At 40.9% G+C, this 17,042-nt stretch overlaps 1 protein-coding gene across 1 annotated transcript; it reads left to right on the plus strand.

Annotated features, from left to right (window-relative positions):
- Nucleotides 1-11,747: 11,747 nt before the first annotated feature.
- Nucleotides 11,748-15,379, plus strand: LOC107832377 (small nuclear ribonucleoprotein SmD3b-like). The gene is made up of 5 exons (XM_016660217.2): nt 11,748-12,023; nt 14,266-14,318; nt 14,392-14,458; nt 14,540-14,596; nt 15,083-15,379. Exons 1-5 carry the CDS (start codon nt 11,865-11,867, stop codon nt 15,146-15,148), a joined length of 402 nt encoding a protein of 133 aa, XP_016515703.1. The 5' UTR covers nt 11,748-11,864; the 3' UTR covers nt 15,149-15,379.
- Nucleotides 15,380-17,042: the final 1,663 nt, after the last annotated feature.

Below are 17,042 nucleotides of genomic sequence, written 5' to 3' on the forward strand. Positions count from 1 at the left end.
AGCATGAAGGGGTAAGTGTAAACACTTAAATACCTGTCCACATGAGTAGTAATGTTGACTTTGAAAATGGTAATAACAATTAGATTTGATTTAGTGGTTCTAAAAATATGTGGTCTATTTTAATGCTAGTTGTTAGGCAATAGATGCTAAGAGTGAGCTAGGAAAGTAAAGTAAGAGTAAGGGGCATTGTGGTTATTCGAACTGAATAACTGTGAATCGGGATCTCGGACCGGCCTGAGCAGGGCCTCGAGGTCGAGGTAGATGGGCTTGACCGAGGACGATCGATGGAGGACTAACAGTCTTAAGAGCTTTGATGAGGGCTCTTTATGATCAATGATGAGTAATAAATGAAGAACAATCAATGAAACACAATAAATGTACGTAATAAATCAAGGGAAAGACAATAGAGAGTATTTAAGTTAGAGAGCAGAGAGTGTTCTTGTTCTTGTATTGAATATCATATGTGCAATAAATGACAAGGGTCCCCTTTATATAGAAGGGAAAATCCAAACATGGTATATGTATAATTATTACAAAGGAAAGTAGCTGGTACAACTACTTAAAGGTCCAATACGGACTTGCACTATTCTTGCAGGCGTTGTCAGCTTTGGTCACGCGCCTTGGGAATTTTCCACTTGTCCATAACAACAATAATAGATTTGTGATGCCCCAAGAGCATAGGGAACCTTCGGGGTCAGACCTCGAGCTGTACCTCGAGCCTCCCGGGATATTGAACGTCATGTCGACCATAAAATCGGACTCTCCGATTTTAGCCATGTATAGATAGTCCTCGTATTTCTTAGAGTGAAAATGATAATAAACGGTCTTGAATTCTTGCCTCTTCGATACATTCATCATGACGTCAGTTGCGCTATATCAAGTGATTTACGTGGCAAAAGGGTGTTTAAAGGTCTCACCCATACGGTCTTTGAAGAGCCTTTGAATTGATTACAACGGTTGGTCACCGTTCGACCGACTCCAACGTATATGATGGGCCTCTATAAATACTCCTTCCTTCGCCCCTTATTTTCCACTGCATCATTAAGCCTTTAAAAGTGTTCTTCTTTCTTCTCTCTTGTGTTCTTCATCTGATTATAATCTCTTCTCCCCTCTGAAACTTTTTTAACAAGAATGTTGAAGGCTTCTATCTCTGTCTCTCAGGAAGATGTGCCTCCCTCCTCTTCACGCTCTTCTAGGGATAAGGCAACATCACCCCTCTTCTTGGGGAATGCATCCCAGGGCCCTGCGAAATGATATCCGATTTCAAGGTCGACAAGCCTTCTTTAAAGCCGGGGCTATGCGAACTCGTGTCCCGATACATTAGTTTAATAGAAAACACCGAGAAGATGAAGACCGACTACCGCTGGGGGGATGCGGTGCTGGTGGAGATCCCTTCTCGGGGAGAAGACAAAATGACATACAAGGCCGGCTTCCTCAGTCTGTACGTATCTATTTACTGTTGGCCCGGTCGATCCATCCTCACCTTTAATAGATCCCGTGATCCTCAACTTCTGCGAATAATACCGAGTGACTCTCGGCCAAATTCATCCGTCATTTTGGCGTATTATTTACATGATCAGGTATTTTGTGAACATGATTTAAGGGATGTCCTTCACCCTCGACTACTTGATCAGAAGGTACAGTCCCCGACTCCTTCGAGGGGGCCTGGTTAAGCTCCCATGTTGGGTCTCGAAAGCCTTTTTTGCTTGTACTGATGAGGTTATGGACGGAGGGTGGATAAGCTGTTTTGTCTGAGTTAGGACTTCGGACCTGATCCCAGTTGAGAAGATGGCGCTCCCTGAAAGATGGAACACGAAACATAAGTAGATACGATGATTAAGTATTTTCTTTTGGGATCAATTTCCCCATGAAATGACTTCCTCTACCGATGTAGCTAACGCGGTGTACCCTGGCACGGTTAGAGATCTCTCGAGCTAGGTTGGTAGGCTAGATTCGGTTTGCCCATATGTTGAGTGCGTGTGGCGTGACCTGTCTAGGGCTCGATAGGAGGCCAAGAACCATGGTGAGCCCTTACTTCTGCTGCAATCGAATCTCTCAGAAGAAACATTACCGATTGCACTTTTATTCCTTGTGTTTATATTTTGTATTTGTGCAGGTTTGGGAGAGGCCTCCTTGATGAGAGAAACACTGCTTGGGGAAGCGGATACCCTGAAACCCGACAAAGAGGACAGAAAATGAAGGGAATCGTCGATTGAGCCTCCAAAATCCAAGAAGGCTAAAGTGAAAAAACCTAAGGTTGACTCGGCAGCCTTAACTTCAGAAGTTATTGGGAGTCCCCGAGCTAAAAGCGAGGAGAAAAATGCTTCTTCGGCAGCAACTGGGGGAGGAGAAAATCTGACTGTCCCTCATATTGCTGAGCCGATAGCTTCTAAATTGGAACTTGATGCTGTTGCTGTCCTACCTCGGGCTGAAGAGGCCTTCGAAGATGTATCAGATAATGTCCCTGGGCCGGTTGACAACCAAAGTATTCCTCGGGCGGAGGTGCATTTGGTAGGCGGTCCGGAGGAACCTAGTTTTGAAGCTCTTCAGAGATAAGAAATGGCCCCGATTGATCCAGTCGGGGTTATTGTAGTGAGAGATTCCCCTTCGGGATCGACTTTACCCCTAGGGAAATGTAGGATACCCAGAATAAAGAGCCTTCCGATGTGGGGGCACCCATCGAAGATAAATATGCATTTAAAAGTCCTTTAGCTGTGCCTGAGAAAAACCCTGAGCTCGATGCCTCACTTATTTTCAATGAGATGGATAGGCTCTGTGAGCAGGTAACTTTTTGCAAATTCTGCTCGGCATCCCGCTCTTCGTCTTTCTAACTTTTTTTCTTTCACGGTTCCAGGCCAAGGTGCTTTATAATCAGACCTCTGTCAGGTTTCAAGCCGAGTTGACTCACTACGAGGGTGAGCACAGGAAGCTCACCTCGAAACCTAATGAGTTTAGAGTTCTTTTTACCAAGAAGGAGGAGTAACTTCGTGGCCTTCGAGATCATTTGGGGGCGGTGTCCCTAGATAGGACTCACCTCACTAAGCAGGTTATGTAGTTTTTGTTTATTCTTGGCTACATACTTACCCGATTTTAGTGTTTTAATGCCCTTGGGCTGATCTACGCAGCTTGAGAAGAAGGATGTTCTAATACGGGAGGAGCTCCGAGCCAGAGACTCTAAAATTCTCGAACTCAAACGGCATGTGAGTGAGATAGCCTCTAAGAGAGATACCCTTCAGGGGAAAGTGGTCTCAGTCGGACATCAACTTTGTGACGCAAGGGTGAAGAACAATAAGTATAAAGAACTTTATACTGAGTTAGTTGCTGCACTATTCGGGATCAAGGCTGAAGCCGAGGCACTCGTATCATCACATAAAGAGGATGTTGTTGCTGCAAACGCTCAGGCTAGGAAGGTGTTCGAGGGGGCCAAGCTGCAATTGACCCGAGCTATGGAACATACCCGGTTAGAATCTCGGAGGCAGGCTCTCGAAGATATACGTGCAAAGGGCATCAATTTGTCTACCAAGATCGAGAGGATGAAGACTCTAGAAGAGGAAGTTGCGGCCCTGCTTCCCTTTGAAGGTAAGTCAAACTGTGGCTCGGAAGACGATGAGGGCAAAATCCCCGAAGGGAAAGGGGCCATTGGCGACCTGGGGGCCGTGGCCGGAACTATTGAAGGCACAATCTCCGGAAGAGCCGTTGAAGGCACAACCCCGGTGGTAGATTAGGGTTTTACTTGCTTTCTCCCCTGTAAGGGCTTTAGGAATAGGCCTTGTAAATTTACCCTTGTGAACTTTTAGTATATATGTAAAAAGTCTTTCATTTTTCATCATTTCTCGTTTTTCCTTTACTTTTAAGGAATAAACTGTGATGTCTTTTGACAATTGGTCCGAGATTTTGGACTTCGGGTTAAACCCTTAGGTTTTCGCTATTGCTGAGCGAGTCACAATGGTCGAAAGTCGATCGTTTGAGGATTAGTCCCCGAGATGAGTTTTGACTTGAGTTCATCGACCTTTAGGTCTAAAAATTGGCCTTGAGGCTATTTGAGCCGGCCCTTAGGCTCTTACGTGTTGGGCAGGTACAACCTCTAATTTAAGCTAGCGATAATGGCTCTCACGCATTGGGTCGGTACAACCTTTAGTTTAAGCTAGCGATAATGGCTCTTATGTGTTGGGTCGGTACGACTTCTAACATAGGCTGGCGCTTAGGCTCTTACACTTTGGGCCGGTATGACCTCTAATTTAAGCTGGCGACAGTGGATCTCACGCTTTGGGTCGGTACGACCTCTAATTTAAGTTGGCAACAGTGGCTCTCATGCATGGGTCGGTACGACCTCTAATATAGGCTTTACTTTTCCCTCGTTGAAAACTTTTTTGAAGTTTTTGTGTTTGTCCGACTCTTTGACGGTTTGATAAGAACCTCGATTGTGAGTCATTATATGATGATAAATGAGCACCTCAGGAGGTTTCTCTAAATGGCTGAATTGTTTCGAAGCCTTTTTATTGTTTGGAGCTGATATGATTGAAGCTCTTTTGCTTATGCCGAGGGTAGCCTGATTAACCAGTTCTTTTCGAAGTATTTTCGAAGTAATTGAAGGCCTGTGATTTTATGGCGACGGTTGGTCATCCCCAAGTCGCGTTAGTTTGGCCGGAGCCTTATGACCGTAGTCATTATATTTGGCCGTAGCCTTTTTGGTCCCTGAGTGAGGTAGCCTTGGTGTTTATATCGAGGATATGCCTTTTTAGGGGTCTTACAAGTTCAAATATATAGTCTTAACTTTAAGATAGGGATTATGCCTTTTGTAAGGTCTTATAAATTTGAACATGCCTTACCCGTGGTCTTACAGGTAGGTTGCTTGGTACAAGTATAATCCATGCCTTGCTTGAGGTCTTATAGATAGGTTACTTGGTACAAGTATAATTCATGCCTTGCTTGAGATCTTATAGATAGGTTACTTGGTACAAGTATAATTCATGCCTTGTTTGAGGTTTTATAGGTTTGGTATTGCCTTATAGAGGTCTTTCGGGCTCGTGGTTGCCCACTTGGGGTCTTACGGCCTTGAGTTTTTCATAGCTTGATGAGGTGGCAATCAGCGACAATCCCGAGACATCAAGAGTTTTTGGTTCTAGAGTCGTTCTTTGATGTTGCCTCATTGAGGGCTTATGAGCTCGAAGTTTCCGGCTCGGAGGTCTTATGGCTTCGAGTTTTTGACGTCAGTTCCCGGGTGTTCGGGAAATTTCTGGCCCTGGAGCCGTTTCTTGTGAAAATAGCAAACTTCCTTGAAGTGCAAAGTGTTCTGATGGTAGAAATCAAAATATATTCCTTGATTGCTTGGCACAAGTGTTACATAAATTTCGCCATTGAGGGTTCGATTGTTCTATGCGGACATGGTTCTTTCGATTGTTTGGCCTGATACATCATTTTTCTATTGAGACCCTCTTTGGCTTGTCTCGATTTCTCCAGGGAGATGATCTCCTGGGGGATGCCCCCCAGTATTCGAGGTTGGTCAAAGAGAAGCCATGAATACTTGTTAAGTTCTCCTTAAGTAGCATATAAATGTTGCCTCGTTAAAAACCTTGCCGGAAAAACCCTTTTGGGGATAAAATCCGATCGAAGGAAAAAAGTGCAATGCATGCTTTATAATCCAAGGTCTTTGAGTCAGAGGATGTTTTGGCGTCTTCCATCGAACACTTTAGTAGTAGTAGAATTTGAGCATTGATATGTTCCAATTGCTCGGAAGCTATTCTCCTTCCATGGTACCGAGCTTGTACGACCCTTTCCCAATAACTCTGAGGATGCGTACGGTCCTTCCCAACTTGGACATAGCTTCCCTTCATAAGGGTTTTGAGTGTTTAGGGTGACTTTCCTTAGGACTAAGTCCCTGACTCTGAAATGTCAGAGGTTTGCTCTCATGTTATAGTACCTTTCAATTCTTTATTTTTGGGTGGCCATTCGGACTAGTGAAGCTTCTCACTTTTCATTTAGTAGTTTGAGGCCTGCAGTCATGGCCTCGTTATTTGAAGGGAATAACATTTTGCTTCGATGACTTCTGCTCCTAGGCCTTTGGCCAATTCCAGACTTGCAATAATAGCCTCATATTCAGCTTCATTGTTAGTCAACCTTGCAGTTTTTATATATTGCCTAATTATTCCATTTAGAACTATGCTTAGCCCGGACCCTTTCATGTTCGAGGCGTCGTTAGTGAACAAGGTCCATACCCCCGAAGATGTGCCCATTTTTAGTATAAGTTCTTTATCTACCTCGGGCATGAGGGCGAGCGTAAAGTCGGCTACAAAATCCGCCAGAATTTGGGACTTGATAGCCATCCGGGGTTGATATTCGATATTGTACCCTTTGTGTTTGATGGACCATTTGGCCAGTCAACCCGATAACTCGGGCTTATGAAATATTCTTCGAAGAGGATATGTCGTTAAAAGACAAATACGATGGCATTGAAACTAAGGCTTTAATTTTCGATATGCACTTATTAATGCAAGAGCTAATTTTTCCAGGTGCGACTACCTGGTTTCTGCATCTCCCTGGGTCCGACTTACATAATAAATAGGGAATTGCATACCTTGTTCTTCTCTAACCAGCACACCACTTACCGCTACTTTGGATACAGCCAGGTACAAATACATCGTTTTATCTTCCTTTGGAGTGTGGAGTAAAGGTGGGCTTGTCAGATACAAATTCAACTCCTCTAAGGTGTGTTGGCATTTCGGAGTCCATTCAAAGTTATTTTTCTTTTTGAGCAAGGAGAAGAAATGCTAACTCTTGTCAGATGACCTCGATATGAACTGGCCCAAGGCCGCTATCCGCCCGGTCAACCGTTGTACGAACTTCACATTGTTTACCATCGTGATTTCTTTGATGGCTTTGATTTTGTCGGGGTTGATCTCAATTCCCCTGTTTGACACCATGAAGCCTAAGAATTTGCCCGAACCCACTCCAAAGGCACACTTCTCGGGATTGAGTTTCATTTTGTAGCTTCTGAGGATGTCAAATGTCTCCTGCAAATGAGTCAAATGGTCCTCTGCGCGCAGGGACTTAACTAGCATATCGTCAAGGTAAACTTCCATGGATTTGCCTATTTGATGCTCGAACATTTTATTAACTAGGCGTTAGTATGTGGATCCCACATTTTTTAGCCCGAAGGGCATCACATTGTAGCAGTACGTACCATACTTCGTGATGAACGAAGTCTTCTCCCTTTCCTCGGGGTTCATCTGAATTTGATTATACCCCGATTAGGCATCGAGAAAGGTGAGGATCTCGTGGCCAGCCATGGCATCGATCAGGCAGTCGATGTTGGGCAATGAGAATGAATCTTTGGGGCACGCTCTATTCAAGTCTTTATAATCTACGCACATTCTTAACTTATTCCCCTTTTTGGGAACTACCACCACATTAGCCAACCATTTGGGATATTTTACCTTCCTAATAGACCCTATTTTGAGGAGTTTTGTTACCTCGTCCTTGATGAACGCGTGTTTTACCTCGGACTGAGGCCTCCTTTTTTGCTTCACTGGTTTGAACCTGGGGTCGACACTTAGTCGATGGGCAGTTATTTCCGGCGAGATCCCTGTCATGTCTAAATGGGACCAAGCAAAGCAATCAATGTTATTAATAAGAAATTGAATGAGTTTTTTCCTGAGTTCGGGGGTTAGTCCCGTTCCCAGGTATACCTTCTGATCTGGGAGATGCTTGATCAAACAACTTGCTCCAGTTCTTCAATTGTTGACTTTGTTGCATCCGGTTCTTCGGGGGAAATGAAGGTTAGGGGAGTGAAGAAGTCTTCTTCATCGTCCTCGATGGTCTGTTTGTCTACCGACTCCTTCGATACGGAGGATATAGAAGTTGGTACTTCCTCGTGAACCGCGAATATCTCCTTTGCCGCATACTATTCTCCATATACCATTTTTATACCGTCTTTTGTTGGAAATTTCATCATCTGATGAAGAGTTGACAGTACTGCCCTCATATTGTGTATCCATGGCCTTCCAATCAATGTATTGTACCTCATGTCACATTCGATGACATGAAATTTGGTATTCCGAACTATATCAGACATGTTGACCGGGAGGGTGATCTCCCCCTTCGTTGCTTCGCAGGACATGTTGAAGCCGTTGAGGACTCGGGATGTAAGTATGATTTTGTTGCGCAGTCTGAGTTGTTCTACCACCTTCGACCTGATTACGTTAGCCGAGCCACCTGGATCCACGAGTACACGTTTAACTTGAATGTTATTCAAGAGAAATAAAATTACCAGCGCATCGTTATGTGGATGAGATAAGGTCTCGAAGTCCTCTACACTGAATGCGAGGATGTCCTCGGGCATGCGACCCCGATTTTGCCCATCTGCTGTAGTGGAAACTTTTGTCCGCTTGATCATGGGTGCTTGAGGAACGTCAGTCCCTCCAATGATCATATGGATGATGTGCTGAGGTTTTTTCGTTCCGTTCCTCCTGTCTGTCTCTCTTTCCTTCAGGGCTGGAGCTTTCTGAGCTCTCTGTGGGTTTTCTTGGTCTATACTCCTGTTAGTGGGGGAGCTTATACCGATGTGTTGGACGTTGCATAAGCCCACACTCACGGGGATTGGCTCTGGTGCGTACTCAGGGTTTCGCAATGACACACCGGCGCATGGAATAACTACACCATTTTCTCCATGGTTCTCAGGACCTTTGTTTTCAGGTGCATTCACTGAGTTAGATATTTTTACCCGAAATCAAAGATTCTTGGGCAAGAAAAAGTATAAAGGATAACTTGCGTTATTTAGTAAACCAGCACGAAAACAATCACTATTATTTTTAGCCCCACGGTGAGCACCAAACTGTTTACCTTGAAAATGGTAATAGCAATTAGATTTGATTTAGTGGTTCTAAAAATATGTAATCTATTTTAATGCTAGTTGTTAGGAAATAGATGCTAAGAGTGAGCTAGGAAAGTAAAGTAAGAGTAAGGGGCAGTGTGGTTATTCGAACCAAACAACTGCAAATCGGGATCTCGGACCGGCATGAGCAGGGCCTCTAGGTCGAGCTAGACGGGCTTGACCGGGGACAATCGATGGAGGACTAACAATATTAAGATCTTTGATGAAGTCTCTTTATGATCAATGATGAGTAATAAATGAAGAACAATAAATGAAACACAATAAATGTAAGCAATAAATCAAGGGAAAGACAATAAAGAGTATTTAAGTTAGAAAGGAGAGAATGTTCTTGTATTGAATATCATGTGTGCAATAAATGACGAGGGTCCCCTTTATATAAAAGGGGGAAATCCAAACATGGTACATATATAATTATTACAAAGGAAAGTAGCTGGTACAACTACTTAAAGGTCCGGTATAGACTTGCACTATTCTTGCAGGCGTTGTCAGCTTTGATCACGCTCCTTGGGAATTTCCCACTTGTCCATGATAGCAATAATCGATTTATGCTGCTCCGAGATCGAGCATATGGAACCCTCGGGGTCAGATCTCGAGCTATACCTCGAGCCTTCCGGGATATTGAACGTCATATCGACCATAAAATCGAACTCTCCAATTTTAGCCGTGTACAAGTAATATCGTCCTCAAGCCTGAGAACAACCACGTCTTTGTCTTCCCATTTACAGCCCTCTCGGACTATGGGAAGTGTATCCTTAGTGATGGAGCATATATATCTCCATGCTCCTTCACCTTGGTCCTATTTGGATGAGGCTTTCTCGACTTTGAAGTCGTCTGCGATTGAACAACCCCTAGGTATACGGGGGGCTCGGGGGCTGCCTCAGGAGTAGCTGTCTCGGGGGCAGCCTCCTCGGGAGCATCCGCCTTGGAAACAGCCACCTTGGCATCTGTTGCCGAGTGGGAAGATGAAGAGGCAACCTGCTGAGGAACTGATCTAGAAGTTTTAGTCATTACTATCTGAAAAAATATGAGAACTTAAATAAAAGTATGAAGGTTCGAAGGAACAAGTATGAAGATTGAATAAAAGAGTAAGAAGATCTGGGTAGAAACTTAAGAGCAATAATGAAGATTTGAACACCAAAGATAAAGATATGAAGATTTGAAAGAGTTGAAAACCGCTAGAGAATTTGAAGGGAAAAGCTAGGGTCAGAAAGTAGAGGAAGTACAAAGGTTCAAAGCTTTTACAGGAGGAAATGTAATCAATAGCGACGTTTCATATTCGGAGGCGACCAACTGATGATTGACATGTGTTCGATGTCAGAACGACGTGACTGATGAGACATTTCGGCTTATTCGTCATCTCGGTTGTAACGTACAATGGAAGGAACCGAAGCTCATCCATCGTTTCCTATCATTTTGGCGAACTTACTCTCTTAGAAACGAGGGGACTATCTGTATACTGGTAAACTCGGGGTCAACACACACCTGAGTTCTCGGTGAGACAAACAAAGTAAGAAGTATGAATGTATGAGATAGAGACCGAATCCGAGAACTATTTGAATCGAGGCTGAAATAGGATACTCGTCGCCGGGCTTGACGGTACAACACCCTCGAACCCAGAACGAGCTTTGAGACCTCGGGAAACATTATAAACAATTGCACACGACTAATAGAGAGCTGTGATATCCGTGCCCAATTGAATATCACAGCGCGGATCTCGCCCGATGTCGGTAGCGTATCAGTAATTGGCGTACAAGGAAGATTTTTATCTTTTTAGAATTATACTAGGGGTAAAACTCCCCTACTATATAAAGGGCAAGTTTTTTATTCAATAGCCACATTGTAACACACATACCAAGGCAATAAAAAATTATTTCTCTGCTTTTCAGCTATTGAAAAGTCCCTACTTTATTTTTGTTCTTTGTTCTTGATTGGCCTTGAACCCAAGACTTGACTGAGGGCAGAAACTATTACCCAATCTAGGTTCAAGCTATGCCATAACATTACGACTGGTTTAATTGTTCATAGTAACCTTAACTCATTTATTTAACATTTTTGATTATTTGTGTTGAATCAATCCACGTATCCTTAAAATCGCGTATAAATTCAATTGTTATCTATTTCAAGAGTAAACTCATATCTTGGTTGTTCTCTCTTACATTTTTATAAGTTAAAATTTTTTAATCACATGTATTTCCCATATTAAGGCTCACATTTCCATTTTTGTTAATTCATTTAATGTCAAGTCATAAATTTTTTTTATAACAATATAATGAAAAAAGAAAAAAAGACATCGAAGCGTAGACGTCAATATACATAATTGGGAAGTTTGAGAGACTCAGGGTTGTTTGGTTGGAATACGATTTATACTGGTATAAGTTATATCGGTATAAGTTATATCGGTATAAGTTATATTGGGATAAGTTATGCTGAGATTGTTGTTTATTCATTGTTTGATATGTTGTATTAAGAATGACAATTGCATAATTTTTAAGAAGAGGGTATAAGTTATACCGGTGCTAATTACCTATCTTCTATAAGGTATAAGTTATCTCGGTGTTAAACATTAACACCGGAATAACTTATACCTAGTTTACTAACCAAACAGAATATTAAGATGATATTAAATTTTTATACCACCCTTATACCTTCTTATACCTCGTACCAAACAACCCCTCAATTGTAAAATATCATCAAATTTCGGTAGTGAAGTCAAATTTCCAGATGAGAGCTCCCTAAGAAAAAAAAAAAGAATTAAAAAAGAAAAAGAGCCAACACGGGTAAACAAGAACCGTTGGATCAAATTTGATCCATTGGTCGAGCACCGGCGATAATTTGCCCTAAGTTCTCGAGTAGCGGGACTCATATTGTTTTATTTTGTTAAGCACAGTGTGACATTGGGAGGAGCTGCACGCACGCTAGCCAGCAGCAATACATTAGGTTTTGGGAGAAGTAAGGAAAGAGGGAGAAATCAGCCATGAGTCGAAGCTTAGGCATACCGGTAAAGCTTCTACACGAAGCGACGGGACATATAGTGACGGTAGAGATGAAGAGTGGAGAGGTGTACAGAGGAAGTATGGTGGAGTGCGAGGACAACTGGAATTGCCAACTCGAGAGCATCACCTACACTGCTAAAGTATGCTTACAATTTTTTTTTTGTTTTTTGTTTGTTTGTGATTTTCCTGATTTTGTTAAATCGTTATTATCTGTGCTTTCTTTGCTGTTTCTTAAACCCTAAAACCTAAATATTTTCTCTTGGCTGCTTGTGATATTGGATCTTACTCTCGTTTTTACTTGTCTTCCCGATATTCTATTGCACAGTGCGATAGTTTCCACACAAGAAAATTATCAGTACGATAATTAGGGCGACTGTATTGGAGATTTGTTTGACTTCCACAGTGGAAAGGTAGTACACTGATTGACATGTTCTTATTTGCTATGTTTTAGCCATTTACCACTTGTTTCCTACTTTACCAGTAGAGTGTAACTTTCCCTGTTAAGATAGTAATTAATATTCAAAAGGAGTTTTCTTCAGAAATTATTAGTTGTTAGGTATTAGAAACATCGATTTGGTAGATGGGATTAAGTTTTAAAGATAAGTTTTCCCATGTATATGTCATGCCATAAGTGAGTTACAGAAAGTTAGAAATGTATGAGTTATTACCCTTGTTGGTATGTTGTATGTGGTTGTGCTGTTATGAACTTAGCACCCAATGTTCTTTGTAGTGTGATTTGTTTTGTCTAAAACATACTCTCATTTGCCTTTTGTAGTAGAAATACTGTTAATGGCATTTTAGAGCTACCATAATAAGAAAACATTGCCGTTTTGCGGAACTAACACTTGAATATAACAGAAGACAGTTTTGAAACCCAACAGCTTGCAGTATATGCAACGAGGTAGCCATGCCTTGTTAAGTGCAGCCTATACAATGTATATAGCATGAAGAAAGAAAAGTTTTTGAAGTTTCATTTACCAAGAATTTCCTCCTTCGTTTCTTCGGCAGGAAAAGGGGGAACTGCAGAAAGCCTCATTCCACGATAAAAAATGTGGGTTTGGGGTTGTTTTCCTTGCTTCTAATTATGAGAACAAAGGCTATACTGTTCATTAACGAGGTAGCGGGAATAACACCTCTCCTATCTAGCTTGTTTCTGTACCTATCTCTGTCTCCCATCAATAGGAGAAGGGCCTGAGGACATCCCTCAATAGATCCGAGTTGCTGCCAGACATAAAAGTCATATTGTCAACTAGAGAAATTGGCACAAGTAGGTATCTCAAAATTGATAACGGAAGAATCTGATTTTCCCTGCCATTAAAACCCATTTTAAGGCCCCACTCACAGGTAGAATGACCAACCAGTTTTATAGACCTTTCTCTATGTCTTTTTCCTTCCAATGGAAAATGAAGTAGTTCATGGAATTTCTTCCAATTGAAAATGAAATATCTTATTTTTTTCTCGACTGATAGTGAGCCTCAACATCTCTACCAGGCCTTCAAAGATCATCATAGGTCTAGAGAAAGCAACAAGCATGGCAGACTAGTGTGTTAGTTTTTGCAAATTAGGTGTTTTTCAATAATTTTTTTTTTTTAGTAAAGTAGGTTATTCTCAATTGCTCTCATGGGTTATTTCTATCTTTTCATGTTCTTCAGAAATCCGCTTCATGTTAATGCAGGAGCTAGTTCCAAATCATTAGAGAAATGTCTTACCATTTCTATTGTTGAACTACATTCCCCCGAAAAGTAATGTAATGAGAAGTTGAAAAAATAGAGATTTAAGGAGGACCTCAACTTGTCTGAATAATGGTGAAAAATAATGTTTCCAATTGATCAAACGTTCCAAGTTTTTTTTTACTTTTCTAATTTTGGACTTTCTTGTGTTATATCAACATGCTGATAGTAGAAGTACCACCTAGAGATTTAGAGTTTGTAGCATTTTTCCGTTCTTATTTTCTTAATTTGATCCACATATTTTCTTTGACTATATGCCTTCTTTTGGCTCCTCACCGTTTTTTCTTTTGCTTGGGGTAGGTATATGCAGTATGGCCAATACATTATGAAAAGGAGGAAAAAATCGAGTCGGACCTACTGCTGTGCCTATCCTTGATTTTTATAACAATGTTCTTTCTCTAGTAAAAGAAAAAAGCAACGCACTGTGGCTGAAAAGAATATGCATCAAGATACCAATTTGTATATACTATATAGGAATGAAATAAAGCACATAAAACGATATTAGTTTTTACACCAAACTGAATTTTTTGGTAATACTAACAATTACACTTACAGGCATATTTTGGTGACTGCTGACGAAAGGAGTGTGAAATTGGATTAGTTAGAATTCATATTCTCTATTTACATTGCTAATATTGATTGATCACTGCAGGATGGAAGGGTGTCACAACTAGAGCATGTTTTTATCCGAGGGAGCAAAGTCAGGTACATGGTCAACTCTTGTCTGTATACTGTGCTATTGCCGGTAAGATCATTACTGAACTTTAATTTCCACCAGGTTCATGATAATTCCTGATATGCTTAAGAATGCTCCTATGTTCAAGCGGCTAGAAGCAAGAATCAAGGTTCTTTCCTCACTTTTCCTTAATTATCACTATTCTCTCAACTCTCAAGTGAGTTGCTTATGTTTATTTTCATATTTGAAGGGCAAAGGTACATCACTTGGTGTTGGTCGGGGACGTGCTATTGCTATGCGAGCTAAAGTGAGTGCTGCTTCTGCTTTACTGCTTTTACTTGCACATTTATGTTTGAAGTCAACTTTTGAGTTTACCTCATACTGATACTTGTAGACCTCAGGCTCATTGCAGTTAACTTGCAAACTGGGGATAAACTCTATTTTTGGTTTACGAATGGGAGGGAAGGGTATACGTGATGTTAATCTTATGTGTCTCCTGCCTGCATCCAATTTTAAGAAGTTACCCCTGTTACTTTTACTCTTCCTATCCTACTCATTTCAACGTAACTATAGTGCCTAGAGCTCCCCTGTGAGTTGAAATCTGGTATTCTTTCCAAAGAACATAAATGTGATTTCTTCCCAGCACTTTATTTGGTTCTCTTGTTTCGGGGGTTTGGGGGGGGGGGAATGTGGAAGTAGAAGCGGTATATAAGGAATTAATCATAATTAAGCGCACTAATTTGCAATTTTTCAAACGGAGAAACACTCCTGATTATAAACTTTTTGCTTTCAGGCTCAGGCTGCTGGTGGTCGTGGAGCAGCACCTGGTCGAGGTGTTGTGCCACCTGTAAGAAGATGATTGCATGATTTGGGATTTTGTTTCATCTGGTATTGTGCTCGTAAATTCAGTGTAAGAATGTTCAAGTAGTTTCTTAAGGTTGGTCCTTAGTCTAGTAGTCTGAGTCACATTCTGTCTACTTTGTAATTTGCTTTTTACCTTATTTAAGTCTGGAATACGAGTGCTATTCAGATTGCCGTTATGTGTACTTCACCTGTGTTGAGTAATACAGATTGCTCCTGTTCTTCGCCACCACTCTTTGTACCCCAAGTATGTCATTAGGCCGTCTTTAGTGCTGGATGTGGGCTTTCTTGAGCTCATAAAAGAAATTAGTTTGTTTCGAAGACACGTTTTCTTCCGGTTCTTTTTGTGACTTGCCAGAGTATCCCTTTACCGTCCGTTGCACTTCAGAAGCGTGCTTTTACATAGTTAAATTAATCTGTGTGAACTGTACCTTTTGGCTTTGATGGACCCTGATAAAATCAGAATGTTGAAAGTGACTATTTTTTATTTTTTATTTTCTGGGATGAGGTAATGAGTGATGTGTGCGGATCACATTCTTTGTTAGGACCGAAAACATATTTTGGGTTGAACCATTGATCTTACATCTGGAGTTCGAGTTCTGGATCAGGAGTTTCTGCTCTCTGTGGAGGTTTAACTATTTATACTTTGTTATAAGGTCATGTATCATATTAGACCAGCATGCTGACTAGTTGGAGAATAAGTGAGTGACGTTGGTGTATCTATATTTTTTGAAAGGGGGTATGGTACTAAATCAATAAGTAGGGAGAAGTTTATAATTGAACGGACAAAGCAGCAAGTTATTCTCCAAAGCTCACGTAGCATCATTTCATTTCATAATCTCTTCGTTTATAAGTATTTAGCTTTACCGGTTTGATTAGGAAAGTAGAATTTTAAAAGTACAGTTTAGGACTAGTTTATGAGTTTCAAATTTACTTTGAACAGTAAAAGAAGACGTGAATCTAAGCACTAATCTAATACATATCTGAGGTTTGAAGGAGGTTATTCTAGAGTTATATGATATACTTGCTGTGCCATTGTTCATGTGGTCATATTACTTTATTGGCCAAATACATATATAACCCATCCAACTTGGCATCATTTTTTTATTTTAGCACTCTATCTCTACCTTGTTCCATTTTGACCCTCTAACTCTATTTTATATGTTTCATTTTGGCCCTCCAACTCTATTTTTTATGTTCCACTTTACACAAAAGCAGAAACCAGTTCCAAAAATATAGCCCGTTAAATATGAGGTGTAATAAACATCCAATTAAATGTTGCCACCTGTTTTTTTTGTCCATGCCAAACGGGTCAATAATAAAATACCTGAACCCAACCGTATTTTTTGTGGGTTTATTTTATCTAAATGGGCCAGGTATGAAATCGACAGATCAAAAATTTTGGAACTTAGAGAATGAAGTTGGGGCAACAGTGGATGAAAATATACGACCGGGTTCAAGTTTTTTAATATTGACCTGTTTGACATGGATGAGAAAATCAGGTGGCAACATTTAATTGGATATTTATCATATCTCAGATTTAACGGGCTATATTTTTTGCACTGGTTTCAGTGTTAAAATGGAACATAAGAAATAGAGTTGGATGGCCAAAATGAAACATATAAAATAGAGTTAGAGGGCCAAAATGAAACAAGGTAGAGATAGAGTGCCAAAATGAAAAATGATGCCAAGTTGGATGAGCTGTATATGTATTTGGCCTACTTTATTCAATGGTTGCCTAGGATCAATGGTGTGGGATGTAAATCATGAGAGATCAACATTTAAATCCAATAGCCTGTTTGGCCAAAAACATTTTTGGCCAAAAATAGAGGTGTTTGGCCAAGCTTTTGAAAGGAAAAAAGTGCTTTTGAGGAGAAACAGAAGCAGTTTTT

Source organism: Nicotiana tabacum, chromosome 3 (assembly GCF_000715075.1).
Source record: "Nicotiana tabacum cultivar K326 chromosome 3, ASM71507v2, whole genome shotgun sequence".
NCBI classification, from domain to species: domain Eukaryota; kingdom Viridiplantae; phylum Streptophyta; class Magnoliopsida; order Solanales; family Solanaceae; genus Nicotiana; species Nicotiana tabacum.